Genomic DNA, 23,770 nt, shown 5'->3' on the forward strand with positions numbered 1-23,770 from the left:
TAACTAAATGAATATTTTTACTAAGTTTCTTTTCATTTGAAATTCTTTTAAAAACTTATTACTGGCATTATCTTTCCAGATTATTCGAAATATGGGAATACATTGGTCTAAATTTGTAGTATTCTGCTGTATTTTACTACACTATTTTAGATATTATACCAGTTAAGTTTTATTTATATTAATATTAGAAACTAATTGTTTTAATGAAATTAATTTAATTCTTCACCAAAAATAAAACAAAATTTAAAAGAATATTTAAACTCTACACTTTTTAATTCATTTATTATTTATAAAGTTTAATTTGAATATTTTGTACAGTAGGATCAGGCACTAATAAAAACTGAAACTTACTTTCTCCAGAAGTCGGGGGAACAAGAACTCCTCGGAAATGAGGATTTATGAGAATTTTACGTGATTGCGTAGAAACAGGAGGAACTGAAGGCTCTGGAGGAGAATACTAAACCAAAGAATAATCATATAAGCAAATAATCAATCATAGGCAATAACAGTTTCTAAAAAGTAATCTATTACAACTCAAACAATTTAATGATGATGGAAGATTATAGAAGAAGCATTTTGTAAAAATAAAAAAAATGTTGAATCATAAAAATTTCATACATAATGAGGACCTTTAAAAGTAAAAGTTTTGATAATATGGGGATTTTTTCACAAGTTTTCTAAAAATGAGTAACACATTCAGGGCTAAACGACCCTATCAGACCTTAAAACTTACAATGAGCATGACATCAAACACCACTTTTAGCTTAATTCATGTAAACAAAAATAAATCAGTAAGAAATGTTAAGTTAAGTTTCACTATAATATCATTTTAAAACAGATGAAAGAATACGAATATGATGCATTTTGTGTTACACTTTAAAAACTTGATTATTTTGATGTAGCGATTTTTAATAGTATCCAGATAATGGATAAATACCCACAAAATTTATTTTTATAAGCATTATTTTAGGAACCAAAATTCTTTTAACTGAAAATAGTAATGACAATAATATTTATTTTCACATAACATATGTTACATTTTCGTAGTTATTTTTACTTTACAGTTTTATTCTTATAGATAATGTGTTGTTGAATAAAAAAAGTTATATTTATATAATTTTTGAATGAAAAATTAGTCTAGAGCAATAATATATTCTTGCAATTAAGTTTATCTTAACTTTAACACACGGAACAATGGTCAAAATTATAAACGTACATTACATACATTATGGAAAACTAATTAATGGCTTAGTTTTGTAAACTAGTAAATAATGAAAAATCTTTACTTGTGGTGCTTGATTTTGCTGCTTGTTCATAAAAGGTTGAGGGTTGCGGCTATAAGTTGCACTCTTCATTCTAGGTAAAGGCCTGCCTTTAAAGCGCATTTTTCGTTTTTGCTCATTTTCTAGAAATGCTTGAACTTTAGCTGTTTCTTCTTGACTTATGACGGAATCTAAAACAAATAAAATGCATAGTCTAATGGTAAATGTGACAAAACCAAACAGTTTAACAAATAGTAAGAATAAATTTTAAAAATAAAGCATTAATTTAATTTTTTAATATTATTCTTTTTAAATAGAAAAGAGAACTGTTAATTTAATAAATCATAAATATAAAGTTATATAATATTAGAAAACATTACATTTGTAACTGAGTAATTATTAAAGATAGCATTAAATTCTTGAAAAAATTCCAGACCATTATTCATATCACTTTTATATTGGTGGATGAATTTTTTAGTTGAACACATCAATTCTTTTAAGTCTATGTCTTTTGATGAAAATATTTTAAAAAAGCTAAATTCTGAGTATATTTGAAAAAGTGGCACAATTGAAATAAGATTATGATTTTGTGACACACACTCCCTCTCTATCCCTAGTGAACTGGTCTAAACGCCGCCTTCGGCATGAGTAGAAATAGTTAGTTAAACTTTTGAAATCTTTTTGGATAGACAGTTTCTGTCTCCCTTTTGTAATTGTAGTATCTGTTGGTAATTTTGTGTGTAACCTTATAACCTTTACCTTATAACATTAAAATACTGTTACGCTAAAAGGGCTGATTTACTTTAACCCATTACCACCGGACAAAATTTTTAATTTATGGTTGCAGCATAGTTAAAAACAGGGTTTGTTGATTTCAATTAGCTTGATTTAACGCACAAAAAAATAAAAGAAAGCTTAGAGATAAATTAAATTTTTCTTTTTTTACAGTGTGATTTATTTTTTAAATAAATGGGTAAGTTATTTTATGCTGTAATATTTTTCACTTGCAGATAATGCATGAGGCAACAAAATTTAGTTTATAATTTCAAAAATTTTTATTAAAAAAAAAAAAAAAACCTCAAATTGCGATTTCTCTATTCTTGCTTGCTTTCCCACAATTAATTATTATTCTAATTTTGTAAGCATTTCATGCTACTATTAAACAATATTTAGCGCAATAATATAGTTTTATATACATCGTTATGATTTATTTTAACTACACTCATGCTTATTATGTATCAGTTAATTCAATTACAAATAAGAAATAAGTGTAATTGAATTAATAATATATATTAATTCAATTAGGTTCATGTTTATGACATTTAACTATTTATAATACAGTGTTTTCACTACAACGCGAGAATCTTGCATATTTTTTTCTTTCCTCGCATTAAAAAATTATTATCGCGAGAAATTCGCGCATTCTATAAATCAATTTTTAAAATTCGCAAATTTCTCGTATTTTGGAAAAAGCTTCGAATTACGCCATTTAGAATAAAATCCGCTTCACTTTTCTTCCTGGTTCTTTCATTATTTTCAACATCTGCCTCATTATCTAGCTTCCCTATTCACCAGTATTGTTCAGAATCTTTTCGAGCAACAGAACACAACCACGGAACCCTTTTCAGAACACATTTCTCTGCAACCACGTGTTTACCGTAGGTAAGGTTTCTTCATGTAAGACGTTCAAATTTTTTATGCACAGATGTAAAATGGACAAATACCTTGTAAAGGCAAAATCTTCTATGATGATGCACCAAAAATATTCAATGTTTTAAAAAATAGAAGACGTTAAAAATGTATTATGATTAAAGAAATGATTTTTTTTTCAAGAGTTTTTGTGTTTTTTTAGTTTTTGAAATCTCACTTAACTTTTTGAAATCTCACCCTGTTTTTGAGAAAGGGTGAGAAATTCTCACCTATTTTTTTTCTATGATGAAAACACTGTAATATAAACACTCACAAAGTATTTCGAATAAAGTAAAAAAATTTGATTTAATTTTGAAAAGATACAATTTTAATAAAATGAATAAAAGAAAACATGAATCCTGGTCTAAACTACAGAAGTAGAATTAAAATCAACTAAAAATTACCTAAAGTGTCAGGAATATCTGTTCTCTTTTTAGCAGGAGTCAAAGTTATTATATTACTTCTTTCAGATCTAAAGCGTTCCCTGTGATCATCCTCATCTTCGCTTTCTTCATCAAATTCCATTTCGTCATTTGAGTCTGGAACTAGACGTTGAGATGAGGTTAGACTTTTGCTAACATAGGCGATGGTATTACTGGTAGTTTCAATTTCTATATTAGGACTAGAAATGGACTCTTTCCTTTTTATTGTGTGCACTTTTTCCAACTCTTTTCTTGAAGTAAGAGAAATTAAATTTCCTTTTTGTTTCTCATAAGCTTTTTTAGGAGTCTGAAAAAAGTAACGTTTAATCATTATAAAAATTTCTTAAAATGGAAAAATCACTGTGCAAATATTACAAGTTGAAAATAATTAGATGCATACAGTCTACGCTTTTTAGTACAACCCCCATTACAGCAATTCTTCCAATATAAGAACCGATACACACCTCATTTGCTGTTCCATAGACACAATGTTACTTTGATGTCCATTAGAATGCTACCATTGACACCCCCGTGACAAAATCGTGGCAACACAGCGACATTGTCGCAGAACGTTTAAGAGTTCTCATAGAAAGATTTTTTCTATGGAAAGTAACAAATTTCGGTTTTCTTTTCTGAAGAAATTTTCCCTTTTTTTTAGTTATTACTATTACTGCAGTTATTACTATTAATTTCCACATAGTTTTCAAAATCCTATATTTTTAACATGATATTATTTATTACAACTGAATCTCGAAGCGAAAACATGAAATTAGTAGCCCGTTTTTGAAGTCTGATTCGCTTGAGTTCGTCATCGTTTTTTTTCCGCGGTAGTTACTGCTACGGATTTCTTAAAAAAGAATTACATATTCAATTAAAAAAATTATTTTATCCGAAAGTTTTTTTTTCTCTTGATGTTGATGCTTTTGCTACTTTAAATTACAGGGGTCTGTCTAGGTTTTTCTGAAAGGTATCTATTTTGTGAAAATTTAGACCAAATTTGCGAAAATAAAAAATTGTACCAAAAAAATCAACATAAAAATATGAATTTATCCTTTCTTACAGGATACAAAAATTTTTTTTTAAGAAAGAGTATTTTGTGAAACTACCGCTTTTCTTAAAGTTGAATTTGTGAAGGTACCGCTAAACGGTAGTAAGTTTGACCTGGACAGACCCCTGAATTAGTAACATGTATATTTGCTATTAAAAGTGTCTTGCAGAAAGACATTAGTACTAGAGAGGTACGTCGCAGAAAGCGTGAAAAAATTCTGCCACATTCATAAAATATAACGACTGAAATTTAGTCGCGATTTAAAAAATAAGTCATAGAAATTACTTAAACTATTATTTTCTTCGATGTTACCACACAATTTAAAACGCCTTGAATTCCCTAAAATTGCAACTATTTTGTCAATTTTAAAATTGCAAATATAAACTAGAAACCATACTTTAAAGAGCAGTTGCAAAACTTTAAAAAATAAATCGGAGAACATTTTTATACAAACAAATTATACAATAGGAAAAAAAAAACTATCATAGGAAATAATGTTTTCAAATTATGTGAGGATTTTTTCAGACCAAACTTTTGATATTGAACATTAGTAACATTTATTTAAAAGATTTAAACTTTCTTAATGAGATGCTCATTTTTAGAAGCTTCTTAACATTTTCAGTAAGAGTTGATAAATAAAAAAAATAAATAAAAGAATATTATTAAAATTAATAACATCATTTGTAAGTATACAATCCATTAAAAAATGTTTTGCAAATGAAATAGTCCTCTTAACTAATTTTTTTTTCTCACTTAATATTTAAATACAAAATTCTTTTTTACTTAAAGGATTTTTCAAATTTTTTAGGAAGATATATGATATTTTCAAAAGTTCAAAAACAAAGTTAAGAAATAGGCAGAGTTAGAAACTATACTTTAATGTATTTTGAATGAACATAAAAAGATAAATTATCTGAACTCTTCATGAAATACAAAAACTGCATTTGTTAAAACGAAAAATATCAGTGAATTACTAACAGTTCAAAATGTTTCTTTTTTTAATTAGACATTTAAAACTAACACAATTTTAAAATACTTACCTCAATTGGTGACGAATCTACATCATCTTGCATAAAACTGTCGAGTTCATCATCTAGATTAAGATCTAATATATCTTCATCTGCAGAGCTACCAGAGAAAAATATTACGATAAGTAGTATGAAGACATAAAAATAGCTATAGTATATAAATTTAAAAATAACAGTTTATGATCATATAAATAACATATCTGATGAAGCTTGGCGAATATTTGCCAAGCTTTGTGTTGGAATAAGTATTAAGTTAAGTGCCAACACCAAAAATTTGAAATAAGGTAGATTATTTTTTAGTTAAACTTTTACTAAAAATTAACGCACTCGAAACTATTTTAGAAGAAAAAAAATGCTTATATAGATTACATCAAGTATATCTATATCGGACAGGAAAGTTTTTGGAAAAAATAAAATACTAGTACTAAATTACTATTACTACTAAATACTAGTAATTATTAAATACTTTAGCAGGGGAGCCCTACTAAAAAATCCTGAAAATTTCTTGAATAAAATATATTTTCAAAATATGAAATTCTAAATAAAATATATGCAGCATGATTTAAATGAATAATTATTTATAAGTTTACTTTTATCTCTAATCACATTTATTATTCTACCAGAACAAATATTTACAAATTATACACATGCCAACAAGTATAAATTCTAGTTCTAGTTTTTTAAAATAAAATATACAAAATTTTTTATTAATAAATATGATCGATGATTTCCTGTAACTTCTGGATTACAATTAGAGCAAAATCCGGAAATCTGGATTTTTTCCGCAGCACAATCATCTCTGCTTCAGTACTAGTAATTACTGCTAGTACTAAGAATACTATTTAATAATTGATATAAAAACACTGAACATAAAGACTATTTAATATTCAAAATATTTAACTTAAAAAATATGTATATAAATTGCATAATATTGATATGGATCTGTTTCAGGGGCTGTAAAAAATCTGTCACCACAACCATAGTACTTGTAATAGTATATTTTAGATACCTATTACTTCAACACCAACAGTACCATTACCAAAATTAATTAAGTCTCACTCGGGATCAATAATAGTTGGGTAGTCTTTTATTATAACCTTCAAAGCTGATAAGAACTTTAATACAACTTTTTATAACAATATTTTTATCTGGTGCCCAAAGTATTGCGATAACAATGCAGCAACCTTAAAATAAGTATACTGATACAAATTATGAACTCTTAAAATAAATTTTTTTCATGGGTTTGCATTTTTTATAATGATTTCTTTTGTTTAAGGAAGAAAACTACTTAAGTAAAAAATAAATAATAACAATAAAACAGCTGTAAAAACACAACAGCTATAAAAACACATTAAAAATAATTATTGGAAGTTGGAAATCAATATAAGATTGAGACTATGTCTCAATCTTATAAGGCTTGTTTAACAGTAAATGGCTAATTTTATTACCAGAGTCAAAGTAAATAGTTGGATTTTCATTCTAACTTAGGAATTGAAAAAGACATCTAATATGCTGTAAAATATAGTAATTTGAATGCCATGCATGCCGAACTTATTTAAGAAATAACAAGATTAATTTAAAGCTAATCATCTTTTACATAACAGCACGACTTACAATGCATCCATAATCAAATAATTAGGTACATAACATTAAATACACATTATTAAACAAATAAAGACTCACTCAGATTTCCGCACATTGGCAACTTCATACAAGTCAGCATTATTTTCACCTATCTCTACAGGATTTCCCTCTTCATCAAAATATTCTACATCTGGATCATCTAGATTGAAAAAAAAAGTACAAAATAATTATAAAATATCACCAACACACAATGATTACTATTTTTATTTCAATTTATTAGCTCAAATTACATTCCAATACAATTTATGACTGATTTTAAAATAAAAATTCTAGTAATGGTCATAATATCAGTGAAACAAAAAAAGGCAAATTCCATTAAGTAAAATACAATTAGAGGGGAAAATCATAAATATTGACTACTTAATTGACTTTACTTAAACTAATTGCTCTACTTTTTGCCTCTTCAAATTCAATTACAAAGCATTAAAAAAGGTCCCATTGATTAAGGTTTAAATTATAAGAAATAAAAGGTAAATTTTAATTAAAAAGATATCCAAATTTTTAACTTTGCTATGTTTTAAGACAAAATAAAGTATTAAGCTAAAAATGTTAATTACATCTAATCACAAATATTAATTCCATTTAAATGTGAATGAAATGTGAGCAAAAATAACTAAAAAATGTTATTTACTTGTCAAAAGCACACACACAAAAAAAAAAATAATAATAATTCAAGTATATAGATATATTCAAATTCAACATATACTTGACTTTCAGAATTTAAAATCAAATATATTTTTTATATGAAATTCAATTTTAAAAAGATTAGGTTCAAATATTTATGTGTAACACTAAAAGATTTATGAGAAGGTTTCCTACTCAATACACACAAATACTTAAATATAACCAATATACTCAACATTTCTTTTGTTTACGAATTTTATTCTTGAATATAACCAATATACATAGCATTAGGTCATGTAATTTCAGATTACAAAAAAAAAAGGCAAAATATTCAATACCGTCTAGAACTCGAATCTTCATAATGCAAGCTACAATTCAACATGTAAACATTATGCAAAGTGAAAAAATTATGACGTTTTACTGAAATGAATAAAAGTATTTCAGGGAATTCGAATAGTTAAATAAGAAATTTATAATGAAAAGTACAGATGTACTTTTAAAATATGCGCCATTTTCGCGAAACTTAACAAAGGAAATCCAAATTGGAAGAATGAAGAGACCTTACACGCGAATCACAATTTAATTTATAAAAGCTTACGGAGTCATATTACTGCAGCAAGCGTTGAATCCGTGAATTCCATTTTTAAAATAATTAAAGATTGGAATTTAAAAATTCATAATTGGATTTTTTGTGATAACAAAAATTTCAATTAACGATTCTGTGGAATTTGAAATCTAAGGGTAAAAACATTTACTGCGTGCTTGCAGTGTTGCCAGAACTTAAGATTAAGAAGTAGCGAATGTGAGCTTCAAAAGTAGCGGATTCGAACATTTTGTAGCCCAAAAAAGCTACGTTATATATATATACTACTAAATTAAAAAAATAAGTTAAATTTCAATGCGGTAGTTGTGGTTCATTTACGATTGGCGACGGCTGGGAAACATCCGATGATCCAAAGACATACCATCACAATTTTGATCCCCTGCAGAGGTCATGGCACCCCCCGCTTCAGTAGCATGACGACCTGCACGCGAAGTCGAGCACTTTACGGTAGAACAGTTTAACGAGGAACCATACCGCACGACCTCGGTCCCTACGCAGACTGATCCACGTGGTCACCCACCCTCACATTGACCGCGTGACCAGTTATGTTTTATTTATTTTTTTATAAACGTCGTTGAACAGCCGACCCAATTTTTTGGGTTTACGACTACTAATGTTCAACTCCGTAGCCTTGTAATTTTGAATCCAATCCAGAAGACAAGGGTACTCCTGGATCAAGCATTGGGAGAAATTTTGCCTTCCTGGAGAACTTTTTGATGGAACTAACTGGTATTTGCGTTACATGGAGAGGAAGACCACGAGAACTCTCACGGTTAGCCTCACGGCAAGGTGACTCAAACCCATGATCCGTCTACCACTGAGGATATTTCACGTCAGCTCTGTGGTCGGTGCAAGCAGGATGCGGAATTCGTATCGACCAGCCATCGCCAGGATCGGAGCCCGGTTCACCTCATTGGAAGGCGAACACTCTCTCCCCTGAGCCATCGCGGCTCACCCAATGATGTTTGACTTCAATGATCTGCTGAGAACCGTGTCTTAACGATCAGTCCACTGAGGGACTTAAATTTCAATGCGCTGCGTTCATAATTTCGCCAAATTCAATATTTCGTTTTAGCTCAGATTACAGGTTACGCGATTTTTCCAGATGATAAGCGATTAATAATGGTTGGAGTTAAAGCTTTTTTTCCCCGCCATACTAGCCGTGCATTTTTCCATATATATCTTTGCGTTTTCACGAGTCTATGATTTGAAGCATAGATATGGAGAGATTCTGGACTCTGCACGGCAAAACAAAACAAGAATACAAAACGAAAGCTGATGCGTTCTCAGAAATAATAGAAAATATTTTTAAAAAAGATAAAGAAACTGCAGACTTTACAGAATCTCTCATTTTATAATAGGAAACTTTTTTAAAGGTATTTCTGTGAGATAAGTAGCATGAAGTTCTCTAAGTAGCGCATTTTTAAGATTTGTAGCTTTTGAAAAATAATGAGTAGCCCAAATTCGATTTTGTGTAGCGGGGAGTTTTAAAAGTAGCCCAATCCGCTACTTGTAGCCCAATCTGGCAACACTGCGTGCTTGCAGCAAGGGCAGAAACGAAAACAATCCTGTAAAATGCGGACAGTGATTGTTTAACAAGCCTATTAATTATTTATAAAAAAATAAAGAGAAAATATGTTATCGTTCACACAACAGGAAAAAAAAATAGACACGTCAAACACTATTTAACAGCATTAAACAAAGCAAACAATAAAAATTGAGGATGAAGCACATTTTAAAACGATCAATTAGCGTTTCAACTTCCGAAAGGGACGTTGGACGGTTTATTTCTTAGAATTATATCATGTTACGGTTATGAAAATAATCAAATTGAAACTGTGAAAGGTGTATTACAAAAACAACAAAACTGAAATAATAAAGATGAAAAAAAGTATTACCAGCGATTTCAAAAGAATTTTTTATTTGAATAATGTCAATCTTAACAGTTATTTTATTTCTGAGAATTATCATGTTACTGAGTCATGATTATAAAATTAATCGAACAGAAACTGAGAAAGATGTATTACAAAAATAACCAAACTTAAATAATAAAGATGAAAAAAATACTGCAAGCGATTTTAAAGAATTTTTTTTTCTCAATCGAGGCAATCTTATGGCTTCATAAGTACGAAAAAAACTAAGATATATAGTTACTTAATTTTTTTTCTAAAAAGGACTTTCAGTTCTTATTACTTACTAATATAATTTATATATAAATAAACGCAAATTTAGAATTACTCTTCTAAATATGAACTACCTTGAAAAATTCTAGAGCGAAATTGGAATACAAATTTTTAAAATATGCCCCTCTCAATAATTAGAAATCTAAAAATCCCCCCCAATATTTCAGAAAAATAAGGAAAATTATTATGAATCATCATCGATTTAAAATCATCAAAGTTAAAAATGAGAGAGAGATAAAGATAATCAATCTTTTTGCACATATTTAGCAAACGTAAGAATTTTTTATGAATGAAATTTAGAGAGTTATTGAGACTTGTACATTTTGTACATATTGAGACTTTGCGTCACCATAAAAAATTGAACCCCTGCGATGCCTATGGCCAACTATATCTCATTACTTTGATATCACTTTATATATATCTATATATATATTTTTTTTTTGCACTGTACTTGCTCTTATTTATTTCATTCTAAAATAATAAGAGTCTTTGTTTTTTAGAAATATTTTAGATCACATCCGATTAATTTATGATTAATTATGCTCTATAAGTATGAGTGACACTTTATTGCATTTGGGTATATAAAATTTTAAAGTTTATGTTTTTCTTTGTTTGTTATTTCAATAAATTTCAGTGTTTTTGGCATATCTGTAAAGAAAATACAACATAAAAATGTGAAAGTAAATTATTTAGTCTTAACTCTTTAATTGAGGGAAGATTTTAAGTCAATTAATTAATTTTTGTAGATTACGCCTGCTTTAGTTCACATAACGTTAAAAACAATTAAGTTTCTAATGTTATAACAGGAAACTGTGTTAAGTGTATTATGATACTCAGTTGACAAAATATTTATTAATGCTGGCTATTATCACGGTGCGATGTACTCATTTAATTGATGGTGACTATTAACATGAAATCGGATAAAAAAAACAAAACAAAATCAAGCTATTTCAGACTTAAAAACAAATAAACAATAAAAAAATTTAATGAGTTTCTTAGATTGCAAGAAACTTAATCGAAAAAAATATTCTTTTGGAAACGTAATAAATTCTTAATTGATGGTCTTGAATTTTGTTTTAAGTTCTGCTGCTTTAGAGTTTCTTCAAATATTACGTAACCATCCACAGAGAGCAGGGTTTGTGATTGGTTTATTTTTGCTGACAAAGGGAGCGAGCTATAGGGGGAAAAAAAAGAAACGTTAAATTTGAAAAGAAAGGCGGAAAATTTTTTTCCGAAGAGTTTCAAAATTTAATGAAATAAATTTAGACGTGCATTTTGCTTTAGGCAAGCTTACATTTTTATTTTTTATTTAAGTAATCCTAAAATCAGATATTTGCAGTGAAATACGAAGCAATACTCTTGTTATTTATGCAAAATTTGTTTATGGAATACGAAGACTGGTTGCAATACGACTTAGATAGCATAAAATAGTGTTTGTTGCTGGTTTATATTTACTGACAAGGGGTGAGGGAGAACTGAAAATTTCTAAAAACGTGTTTACGTTATATTGCCCTTTAGCAACACACAAATGATTTTCTTTATTTCGCTAGGTATTAAACCTACCGTCGACAAAATTTTTTTCCCAGCCATTCAGCATTGTATACAACTATGTAAATGTTTAAAAAATAACAAAAATATTTCAATCGTTTTTTGATAGGCTTAGCCACCAGGATAAAGGGGTATTATTAATATAGTTATTCTAATTAAGCAGAAAGAACAGCCGACCCAATTTTTTGGGTTTACGATTACTAATCTTCAACTCCGTAGCCTTGNCCTTATAGGAAAACCTATAAATTCGATACCAGAACCTAACTTCATCGACAAAAAAGACAATCTTCTTAATAGATGGCAAAGGGTTCAAAAATTAGTTCAAACTATTTGGAGACATTGGCAAAACAGTTATTTGAGCCATTTGCAACAACGCTCAAAGTGGCTGCTCAAAAAGCAAAATTTATGTCCTGGCATGCTAGTTCTTGTAAAGGACATCCAACTTCCAACCTATCAGTGGCCTTTAGGTCGAATCATTAGAGTAATTTCAGGTTCAGATGGCAACGTTAGAGTTGCAGATATTCGCACAGCGAAAGGAAATTTTCGAAGGCCAATTTCAAAAATTTGCATTTTGCCTATTGTAGATAATTTTGAGTTGAATTGAAATGTTCATTTGTATCTGTTTAATTATTACACTGATTGTATTCATTTACTAATTGTATGGTTATTTAGTTGTTTTATTTCTTTTTCTTTTAATTGTAAGAATAGTGATGTAACTTTATATATATTTTTCCTTATTGAAACATGCATATTTCAACGCCGGGCGGGATGTTCCGTATTTGTAAGTTACGCTCTTGGCGTTCGAGCATCTCCCCTTGGCACACTGTAAATACGCCAACTTGGCAAGCTGTCTATGTTTGTACGCCATTACAGTCTACGCTCTACTCCCGAAAGGGAAACGCAAATAAACTCCTATTTTACAAAAACGCTTTCTCTCATTTTACGCTACCTCCGCACAACATGTAAATACAGAAAGAAAAACCTCAAACTTCTGAATTTTGATAGTTTACGTTAGAAAAGTAAAAAATGCAGGTAACTGATTTCAAGATCTGTAAAATTTTGTAAAGTGCTATTTCCTGCTGAAAACAAATCTACTTTAAACATACTATTATAGGAAAAAAATAGACAAAACAGGTTTTCTGACTTTAGGACCATTAAGAGGGCTGCCAATGAATCTAAAAATAATCGCTTAGTTGCTACTCCAAAATAGTTTCCACGTGCATAAAATAGTTGCGAAATTAGTCTCCCGTCTTTAACACATTTTAAAATATTTATGCTATAGTAACATAAAATATTCTAAATAATGTTAATTTTTTGGAGATACTTGCACAGTATTTCTTTTTCTTTTTTCAATTTTGCGAAAGAAAACCTGAGAAACTTGGTGCAAGAGAATCTAAGTTTTTCAAGTGCATAAGTTTTAATAAAAAATTACTTACTGAAAAAGATTTTTTATTCCGTCGCTAATGGGCATAAGATGAAAAAGTTTTTTTTTTTTTTCAATTTTAACTTTAGCAGAGCTTGAAACTTTGGACCAACAGTTTAAACAATAATTTTACCAAAGGAATATTTTCAAGAGATATGTCATACGTAGGGTTAGCTAAAATTATTTAGTTACTAAACTGTAATGTAATATATAAAGATTTTGATATCTTCCATTTAAGCAGTTAAAAATTGAAAGCTTTAAAAAAAAATTATATATACAAATGCCAATGAAAGCAAAATGTATGAGTAACTTCAGGAGCTAGTTTAATAAACTAAGTAATGCCAAAAATAAGTGAAGACGTGTCTCCAGGGAAGCTTAATTATCCAGCACGGAAAATTGAGCAATAAAAAAAGGATAATCAACAGCAGATTTATGAAGGCAAAATTATAATCGAACTTCCTGTTTTGAAATTTTCGATTTCGTCTCTATCAATAGATATTATAATTATGAATAAGGAGATAAAGAATTACTATTTCATGTCCCATTACTATTTCATATATTACTATTTTAGTACAAAGAAACCCAGAAATACCACCTAGTGATACGTGTGACCCAACAAGCATTACAGTGGCAAGCGAGAAGTACACAATAATTTATACTTTTACTCACAAATATAACTGTAAACAATAAAAAGAAGAAGAAAAAAAAACAGTGGTAGCGGGCGGCCATAATAGATGGATTCAGAAAAACTATGATTTAATGTACCATTAAAAACAATTTCCAAGATGTAAGGCTGACTATAGTAGTACTTCTTTCACTATGGAAGTACATGCTATTTTATTTTATAATCGTCTTTGAACAGCCCACCCAATTGAGTACACGTTATTGAAGAGACTCATGCAATATAAAAATATCTAGCGATAACTACATCAATTCAAATTTTAATTCATTGCTTATCTCTTTCAGATTCTTACCTTAACTAAATATCTAACCAAAATTACTTTTAAAATATTTTTTCTTTCGATTTTCATTTGAAGCAAGTTAATTACTAAACAGCAATTATAGTTACACAATTTAATTCATTGTGTAAAATTAAATTTCAACGGTTTAAAGATTAAATTTGAGAAGAAAATTAACAAGTGGCACACTAAACAACAGAAAATAATAAATAGTTGTTTAAGTGGCACACTCATCAAAAAAAGTTTGCCATCCTAGTCCTAGTTTCTAAGAGTCCGAAGTTTCGAAAATATAGTGGAATCAGTGCTAAATATACAGTGAATACCTTTAAAGTTAATTATTTTATTCTTATTAAAATTGATGCTTAACTTGCAATGTAAACCATTCACAGACTCAGTCATGTACTATTTATATTTCCACAAGAGATAAATTGATTGTTTGGGGTGAAAGGCAATATAACCTTAAGAAACTTTTCAAATAGAATAATCAAGCCAGCTTTCATTTTAACAAAAAGCCTAAGTAAGCCTTTCAGTTCATCTTTTTTCTTAAATTTTGCAAATGTGAAGTTTTTGATTGATATTTTATTTTTCTTAGATGCATGTTTTATTCATTTATTATTATTATTTCTTAATTGCTCATTTTTTTCTCATTTTAAAATTTTATGAATTCAAAACTCTTTTTGTTAAGTCCATTATAAAAACATATAAGTAAAGAGAAGATGAAATTTTTTTAATTAAAGCTGTGAAGTTTACTCCAATCAAGTAGATTTTTGAATGACTTTAAAGGTCAAGAAAACAAATTGTTCATTCAATGAGAGATTCCCCCCCTCTATTTGTGCTTTCACACTTTCTATAAGAAATAACCTGATGATTGAGTAAAATCATGCACCTATATAGGGTATCCCAAGGCCTGGGACATATGGGGTAAAATGGGGCTTTATTTATCATAAGAAACAACTTTAATATATTTTTAAAATTAGCGGAACATTAAGTTAAATGTTTTTAAATTCGACCAATATTTAATTGACTAATATTGAGATCAGCTAAATTTAATTAGAATTAACAATTCAGAAATGCACAGCATAAATAAAGAATATAAAATAAATAGAAAAATATTTTGATCTTTATAAAATATTAGCATAAAAAAAATCATATTTAACTTTAATGAATTTTTCTACATTTGACGATTATATTCACCAAAACTGGTGAATATGCTTTAAGTGAGGCATTTTGGACCTTTAGTTCTCATTAAAATTTTAATGATAAAACTTAACGCAGTTGTTCAAAAATTGGTAATCAAAAAAAATTTTATATGTTAAAAAATTTTTTTTTCTTTTCTTTTAAAGAACAATTTTTAAGCACATGGCAGATTTGATAATAGAAAGTTTCATTTTCAATACTTTTAGAATTTTTAAATGACGAATCACTCTCAGTATTTATCCCAATCAATATATATTATTTTTGTCGGTTTCTAAATGGTGTAAGTTTCGTTAAATTTCTCTACTTATGTGTAAGTTATTTCTCTCATTTACAATGCTGGTTTAAAAAGTATTGTACCAAGCACAGGATTCGCATCGATTGGAGATGAATAAAACAGTTCCTAAGACTCCAAAAATTTATTAGCAGAATCTTTCAGAAAATACAGCTATTTCTAGCACTTAGTTACAGGCCAGATAACAGTCTAGCACACAGCAAATTATGAGCTTTGAAACTTTCAGACGGTTCAATAAACTTATTAATAATCTCCAAAACTTTCTGAGGAGACACGTTCCTATTTATATAGGTTTGGTGAGGAAACCCCGGACGTCATATAACTCCGTAAATATTAATCCTATTGTTTTGAAACTAGAATTTTCTAGAACTACCATTTTGTCGCCAAAAGGAGTCTTCCATAAGAAATATATTAGGCGTTATTTATCCCTAAATTATGTTAGATTTACACAATTTTCTGATTAAATCGTTCATTTAGGGTCTATCTGAGATATTTAGTAACAAAACAAATATTTACAAAATTATACACATATACATATATTTACAAATTTGTAACCAGTTAACCAATCCAAACATACTTTCTGTAAAACAACTTACTTAATCAACTCTTTTTAGGAGCTTGTATCAGAAAATACAACAAATAATGCATCAAATGTCCTGAGCTTATTGAAAGCTGCTTTTGTTTCTCATCTAGAAGCCTATTTTACACTATTACAAACAAAACTTTACTCTCACAATTACTCTACTCAATTGAGGCATTATTTCACTGAAGACTGCAATAATTCGTTTTTTATTCTTTCTATTTATCTTTCCCCAAAGAGTTTTACAAAATTTTCAAAACAGCATATATTTATATATAATTACACGGGATGTAACATAGCAGATCTACTCAGGGTGCAACGGGGAAATGCCAAATATGTTTTAGATTTTACCGAGTTCTCCAAAAAATAGATTTTCAAGTGCTTCTTCTTTGCATGTTTCGAGAGAAAAACCTTGGAATGTACTCTTCTCAAAACCACTGCTTGTTACTGATTAACTTTCTTTGGCTTCTGTCTCAACTTTTTAACTCCTGACAAAGCATAATTGTCCTTGTGTGCAACTGTATCGTTTATACATTGTTGACTCTCCTACACGTTCTCCCAGTATGACTTTCCCAAGATATCCCTGCCTTGCATTTAGACGAGTGTTCTGCATTATCTTCTTGCTCTACTAAAGTAAAGAAATATTGGAGAGCTTGTGTTTTAATGGCATAGCGGCTAAATGACTGGTATTTACTAATAATATAATTATATATAAATGATAATTTTAATTTTTTAAAATAAAAGTTTCAAGAGTGTCAGTTAAAGACCTTTTTAGTTTTATTTATTTGTTTTTACAGGTTTCTTTTTACCAATCACTTTCTTTTATTCTTCCCCATACATCGTGCAACGCTTAAGTTATTCGGGGTCTGGAGCTTCAACTACATTAGCGACCCTGAATAGTGACTTGTATAGATTTTTATATAAAGTTACATTAAAACGAAAGATAAATATTAAAATTACTCATTAAAATCGCCTTGGTTTTGATTTAATAAGTGGACCATTCTCATGAAAATCAAAATTTAAAATTAAGTTCACGGAACACAAAAGTGCATTCTAATTTGTAATATAGTTGCATTTTTAATTTTAATAAGCCAACATATCTTTTAAGCAAAATAGCTATATCTTTTGAGTAGTCATATCCCTTTGTTCATTCCTTTATGTCCCACTTTATCATCCTTCTCTTTTATAGATTAGTTAGGGCATAACAAGGGTCATTCTCTACTAATACGCTATTTTCAAGTAGTGATAGCAAGGAAAAAAATAAATAAATAAAAAGTGACAGGAATTTCTTATCTTTTGTAATAAGATACAGGAGGGGACAAGAACGAGATAGCAGTCATGCTTAATATTTTAAAAGCTGCTACAATTATTATAAGTTTTTATTAAAATTAGGGAATGATAACATGGTGCAAGAATAACTTTAGTTATCATATTTAAAATAATAATTTTAATGAATAAAAGTACATGACAGCCCTAATTACTTTAAATAAGAATAAAAAGAAGCAAAAAAATTCTTTTTTCTAACTAGTCTTTGAAACCATTAGAATGAATCCCTCACAAATGTATCATTTTCTCCCAATGAAGGAATTATAATAGTGACGGAAAGAGAAGAAAACATTAGTTGCTGTTGAAGTTTATGTTCATAAATAAAATTAAAATAACAATAAATATTATTAAACTATCCCATAAAAGTGAATTAGAATACTGTAGATTAATAATAATCTTTAGAACATAAATAATTTATATTAATTACAAAACTGCCATTCTCACACAATGAGGAAACGGGCATTATATATATTTTAATTCATTCTCTTTAGAGGAAATTAAAACACTAGTCAATACATTTTAAGAAAATAAAAGAACTTCATACGTTTGAACGAGGGAAAGTGAGTGTCATCTTCTGCTCATCCAATTTGTGTATTCAATTTCTTTTTATACATTGACGAACTTCTCCCAATTTATTGAAATTTGATTTGCAGTTTTAAAGTACCCAAATAATAATGCCACCCAAATAAAAATCTCATTTAAAGATCAAAAAATCAATACGTAGAAACAACACTTTTCTAAATCCTCAGTCAGGATTAAGGAGGGATAATACAATGTTGTGAGGGAATGACGGGACATATTAAGGATTAATTTTAAAATAATATTATAGCATTATTTATATAAACACGAAACAATTGAATATAAAATTCATTTTTTGAACTCTATATTTCAATATTCTAAATTGAAAAAAAGAAAATTATTCTCATTCAACAGTGGGGACAAGTGAGGGAATGACTAATGAGTATTTTAGTTACATAAAATAAATAAAAATTGATTAAAATTATTTACTAATTTGCTAAAATACATTCCAAGGAAGCAGAGTGGTACATTGAAACATTGGAGGCATGAAAGTAACTATTTTTGTGAGAATGATCCATAAAACTAAAAGTTTGAGAAAATCTATTGCACTGTTATGTTCATTGCACAACTTGAGCATGAATGATGCACATTAAAAAATAAATACCATTTTAAACATAAATACCATTTAAATTCCTTTTGTCTTCAATCTCTTCATCACTTAAACCTAGAAGGGCAGCTTCCTCATCAAGATCAAGTTCATCTAGGCCGTCATCCTAAAATAAAAACCAAAACATAAATTTTAATGATCTGATTTAAGAAAAAAGCTTCAGGATTAGTGAAAACACTAAAAAATAAATAAATAAATAAAATAATAATGCAGGAATAATGTTCGCAGCCAGTTTTGGGGAACATTGACTTATGGATCTAATATATTAGCCATAATTATTTCTAACTTTCAAGAGTTACATTCAAATGATTATAACTCAATTGATAAGATTCAACTTTTAGTTATGATAAAAAAAACTAAAAAATATTAGTTACAAATTATTTGGTGTAGGCTTCATAATAGATCAAAGAAAAAATTCAAGACAAAATTAAAAAAAAAAAATCAGAACTTTTTCTGGAACTGTACTTATACCAGACTACATCTAGAAAAGGTAAACAACAAACTGAAAAAGTATAATTTACTCTTTTTAAATGCAATTGTAATGAAAGCAAATTTGAGAGCAAAAAATAATAAAATATACTACAGTACAGAACCCGTTATCCGGAAATCAGAAAACCGGAACGAAATTCGATAAATTTTCCCGCCATTTTTTTAACAAAAATTTTTTTTCCTCATAAGATTTTAGGATTTTTCTTTCTTTTTTGAAAGATGTTCACCTTACCATCATTTTGGAAATAATCATTAGTGTATTACTTCATTGTTTTTTCTTCTTTTTAAGATTATTTCCCCCCAAAAAATTTTTTTTAGTTGGGTTTAACAATAAAAAAACTCCTTTTTGTAGCGATTCAGAAAACCGGAAAAATCAGTTATCCGGAATAGCGATGGTCCCGATCGTTCCGGATAATCGGTTACCTACTGTACTATTTTTAATTAAAAAAATTACTTTGTTCAGAATAGAAAGTTCTATCAGTTTTCAGTCTTCATTCTATCAATACTGAGCAACTCATAATAGTTTCAAAATATTGAGAATGGAACCTTTTTTCTAGTACCATTGTATTAAAAAGAATAAGCAGTACCATTATTAATTATTTTATATTCTCTCATAACAATATTTAACTTAAAATTACAATTCAGTTCAAAATCTAATTTTTTAAAAATCTCAAAATGAAAACAGTGAATATACTACAAAATTTTTGTACAACAGTAATTATGTAATTATAATATAGATGATACCTTCATTCATCATTTAAAAAAGCTTAAAGACACGTGAGAACGGACAAGTCAAATTTTTTATAACATAAAAATGCTTTCTTTGTAATTTTTTCCCCTCTGTTTAAGGTTTTTATCACATTACATTCTCTTCTTGTCAATGGCCTTAAAAAATGTGGGTGCTTGGCAAAATCCGAATGTCAGAATTTCTTAGCAAAAAAAATATCATTCTAACTTCATTCTAAAAAAAATGCTTGACGCCATTTGAAAATTTTGAAATTTTTTACTGTAACAGTGAGAGCTATGAAATCGTTTTTAACTCCATTTTTGAGAGCAAAGATCACAATAATTAGATAGGTAATGAATATTTGGCCCTTTTGCAAAAATATTCAGTTGGCCGAATGTTGGGCCAAATATTAATTTTTCTTGAGAATGATTAAAAAAAGTTTTTGAGTAAAAATTTAGGAACAGTAAATTTTTCCCCATGATTCTGTGACCGACTTAGTAACTATTTTTTAAAAATTTTATTAGAGAATCTTTTAACTCTTGGTATGTTTTTACTGTCTGGCTATAGGCATTTTGATTGAGAGTTCTTTAATAATTTCCCTACAGCTGATTATTCAGAAAACTTTTCAAAAATAGGCATAGTGAAAAAGAATTTATCCTTATGAAATGATAGCCAGCGGGAAGTTGGTTAAGACTCACTTTTTATAACTTGACAATTTTAAGAGCCATACATAAAGCATTTTAATTTAAGTTCTTGATTTAATTTTTGTGTCTGATGTTTTGCTTTTGTATATTTCATATCTTTCTATATTTGTATTTTTCGTTTCTTTTTTATTTCGCACGGCGTTAGGATAATGTCTATATCGCCTGCTGCAATGGAAGCAAAAAAAAAAAACACCATAAAGCATTTTTGAAAGAGAAAACAATTTCATTTTTGATTTAATGCAATCTTTGATAACGTTAATATTATCAGTTCCCCCGTGGCAGAATCGCAGCGACACAGTCGCAGAACGTTATAGAGTTCTTGCAGAAAGATTTTTCTTTAGAAAAGCAAATAATTTTACCTTTCTTTTCAACAGAAATTTACACGCAATATTGGAATCACGGATTTAGATAATAACTTTTTGACACGCCCAATTTACATTTACGGCGATAGTATCATAAATCAATGTAATGCTTCAATTGTATTTTTGCCAGTTATTGATATTGATTTTAATGTGGTTTTTCAATATCTCTATATATTTTAAACAATATAGAAAATTGAAATCATGCATTTGAATATTTACTTATGAGGCAAAAAATCCAAAAGATTATCAGTTATTGCTATTGATTTCTTCATAGTTTTTAAATCCTATTTTTTTCCTATCCTATTATCTAATCTCAAAACGAAACAAGCATTAGAAGAGTCTGATTCGCGTTATTCCGTCGTCTATATTTTTTTTGGCAATTACTACTACAGATTTCATGGTTTTTAATTATTTTTTTAATTGAATGATTATTTACAAAATGCGAAGAAGGAATTAATTTGTTCCCTCCCCCCCCAACAAAATACAAGAATATCACCCATAATATTAGAATAAAAAATTATTACATGTTCAAAAAAAATATATATATATATACTATAGCTTTCTTTGTAAACACAGTGCTTTTGTTATTTTAGATTTAGATTAGTAACATATATGTTTGTTATTATTAAAAGTATCTTTCATAAAGATATTAGTTCTAGAGAGTATTGTCGCAGATAGCTGGAAAAAATTCTGCCACGGGGATCAGTTCTGACACAGTGCACTTCAAGTGCTATTAGGCATCCACCAAAACCACCCACTGCTTCCCTAAATTGGAAAATCTTTAATGTATTCAAATTTAGAGCATCTCTAATAAGAAACATTCTTAAGATGCAAAAAATAAAAAAAAAAAAAAATTGAGCACATTAGAAAAGACAACAGGCCATTTTTGGTTTTTTAAAATAAACTGCTACAGTATAAAATCTAGTTTATTTGCGTCATTATTATTTGAAATGTAATTAGTTACTATCAATTCACTTAAATTTCAATTAGAAAAAAATGATAAGTTAATTTCTAAAGCTATCTAAATGATAAATTAATTTTAAAACAACTAAATATCATAAATGATTAGTTTCAAATACAATTTAGATTGAAAAAATTATTTTTACAAAAGTGATGAGTTCCATTAACTTTAAAGTAACAGTCTTTATCTTTTTAAAAAGAATTTAAAAAATAATATGCAGCAGTTTAGCCAGAGGTGTTGATTTGATCCCCTTCTGAGATTTTTTTTCCTTCATGTCACTGCCCCAGGATCGCCAAAATTTACGACTTTTAATGGTGCAAGTTCGAATATAAAATTTCTCAAAATTATTTCATCAAATATCGAAAATGAGTTGATAATTAAGACATAAATTTCAAACATTTCATGAAAAAATTAGTTCCCCCTTTTCAATTGAAAAATCTAAGATCAATTCAAATGCTATTAGAAATCGAACTGTATAACGTTATTACATTACACATGAATTTTTAATAAGATACTTGATTCGTCAATATTAGTAGAGTTTATTTTTTATGGCATTGTAAAATGTAAACATTGAGAAAGGTAGGTGATCGCAAAGCGTAAAAAATATTGAAGTTAATTTTGAGAAATGGATAACTATTTATGAAATAACATAAGTACGATTACATGCATAGAAAATGTGGTAAAATTTTAAATGAAAATAATTCACCTTGAACTGTCCATCATCGGCAAGAAGATCTTCATCCATTTTCACGAAAAATTTTATAAAACACTCTTATTGTACAGTTAAACAACGAATTGTTCATACATCAAAACATTTCTAAGAAATTTAAAGAGTTAATTATTACGAAAAATCGTGATTTCGCAAATCTTGTAAACGGAGCATACGCTTGAGAAGTAACAATTTCCACTAAAAATGTATTTGTTTGTTTCATTCGCTTCCGTTTGCTTTTTTCTGCCTGCTATAAGAGCAAAAAAGAAACTATATAATTGTAAAATGGCAACCTCAGCATATAAAGCAAATTCAGACTGACAGCACATGGCAGGGTTGTTCCTCAATAAGTGTTTATACTACTACAAGCAATTTACTGGCATTTTGACTAGCTATTCAATCGAAATGTGTCTTAGTTAGTATAACTATAAAACTGGTTAGCAATTTAGATCATTTTAGCTTCTGCAATGAAAGATTGATACTGGCTCTTAACCGTTTTCTTTGCTTACGAAAAATTCGCGATGTGAATTCGGTGATGCGAGTGTGAACCTGATTGGTGAAAAATATATGCCAGCGAATAACTTGCCAATCAGATTATCTTTCTCATAACTGAATTCACATCTGTAAATTTTCTGCAAGCGGTGATGATGGGGAGGGCACATAGCAGCCGAATCTGAGAAGGATCCATTTTCAATGTAGCCGATTCACCCATCACATACGAACCAAATATGCAATATATTTATATATATTTTTAACCAAGAGTGGCGCTAGACTTAGCCCGACAGGGGGTCAGCAATGTCCCG

The 23,770-nt window shown here is 28.6% G+C and overlaps 1 protein-coding gene across 3 annotated transcripts in view; it reads right to left on the minus strand.

Moving 5' to 3' along the window:
- LOC107455260 (RNA-binding protein 33) overlaps nt 1-23,474 on the minus strand; it is a 58,212-nt gene extending 34,738 nt beyond the window's left edge. The window contains exons 1-7 of one of the 3 annotated variants that reach the window (XM_043045663.2): nt 22,965-23,474; nt 19,031-19,121; nt 7,133-7,232; nt 5,462-5,549; nt 3,356-3,680; nt 1,287-1,453; nt 352-457 (exon numbers count right to left, since the gene is read on the minus strand). In XM_043045663.2, coding sequence (XP_042901597.1) covers nt 352-457; nt 1,287-1,453; nt 3,356-3,680; nt 5,462-5,549; nt 7,133-7,232; nt 19,031-19,121; nt 22,965-23,003 — 916 coding nt within the window. In that variant the 5' untranslated portion in view covers nt 23,004-23,474. Of the gene's footprint in view, nt 1-351; nt 458-1,286; nt 1,454-3,355; nt 3,681-5,461; nt 5,550-7,132; nt 7,233-8,055; nt 8,210-8,315; nt 8,472-19,030; nt 19,122-22,964 lie in introns of those variants that run through there. The other 2 variants (XM_043045666.2, XM_043045665.2) reach the window with 2 other exon arrangements.
- Between the last annotated feature and the right edge of the window lie 296 nt (nt 23,475-23,770).

Source organism: Parasteatoda tepidariorum, chromosome 1, assembly GCF_043381705.1.
Source record: "Parasteatoda tepidariorum isolate YZ-2023 chromosome 1, CAS_Ptep_4.0, whole genome shotgun sequence".
NCBI lineage: Eukaryota > Metazoa > Arthropoda > Arachnida > Araneae > Theridiidae > Parasteatoda > Parasteatoda tepidariorum.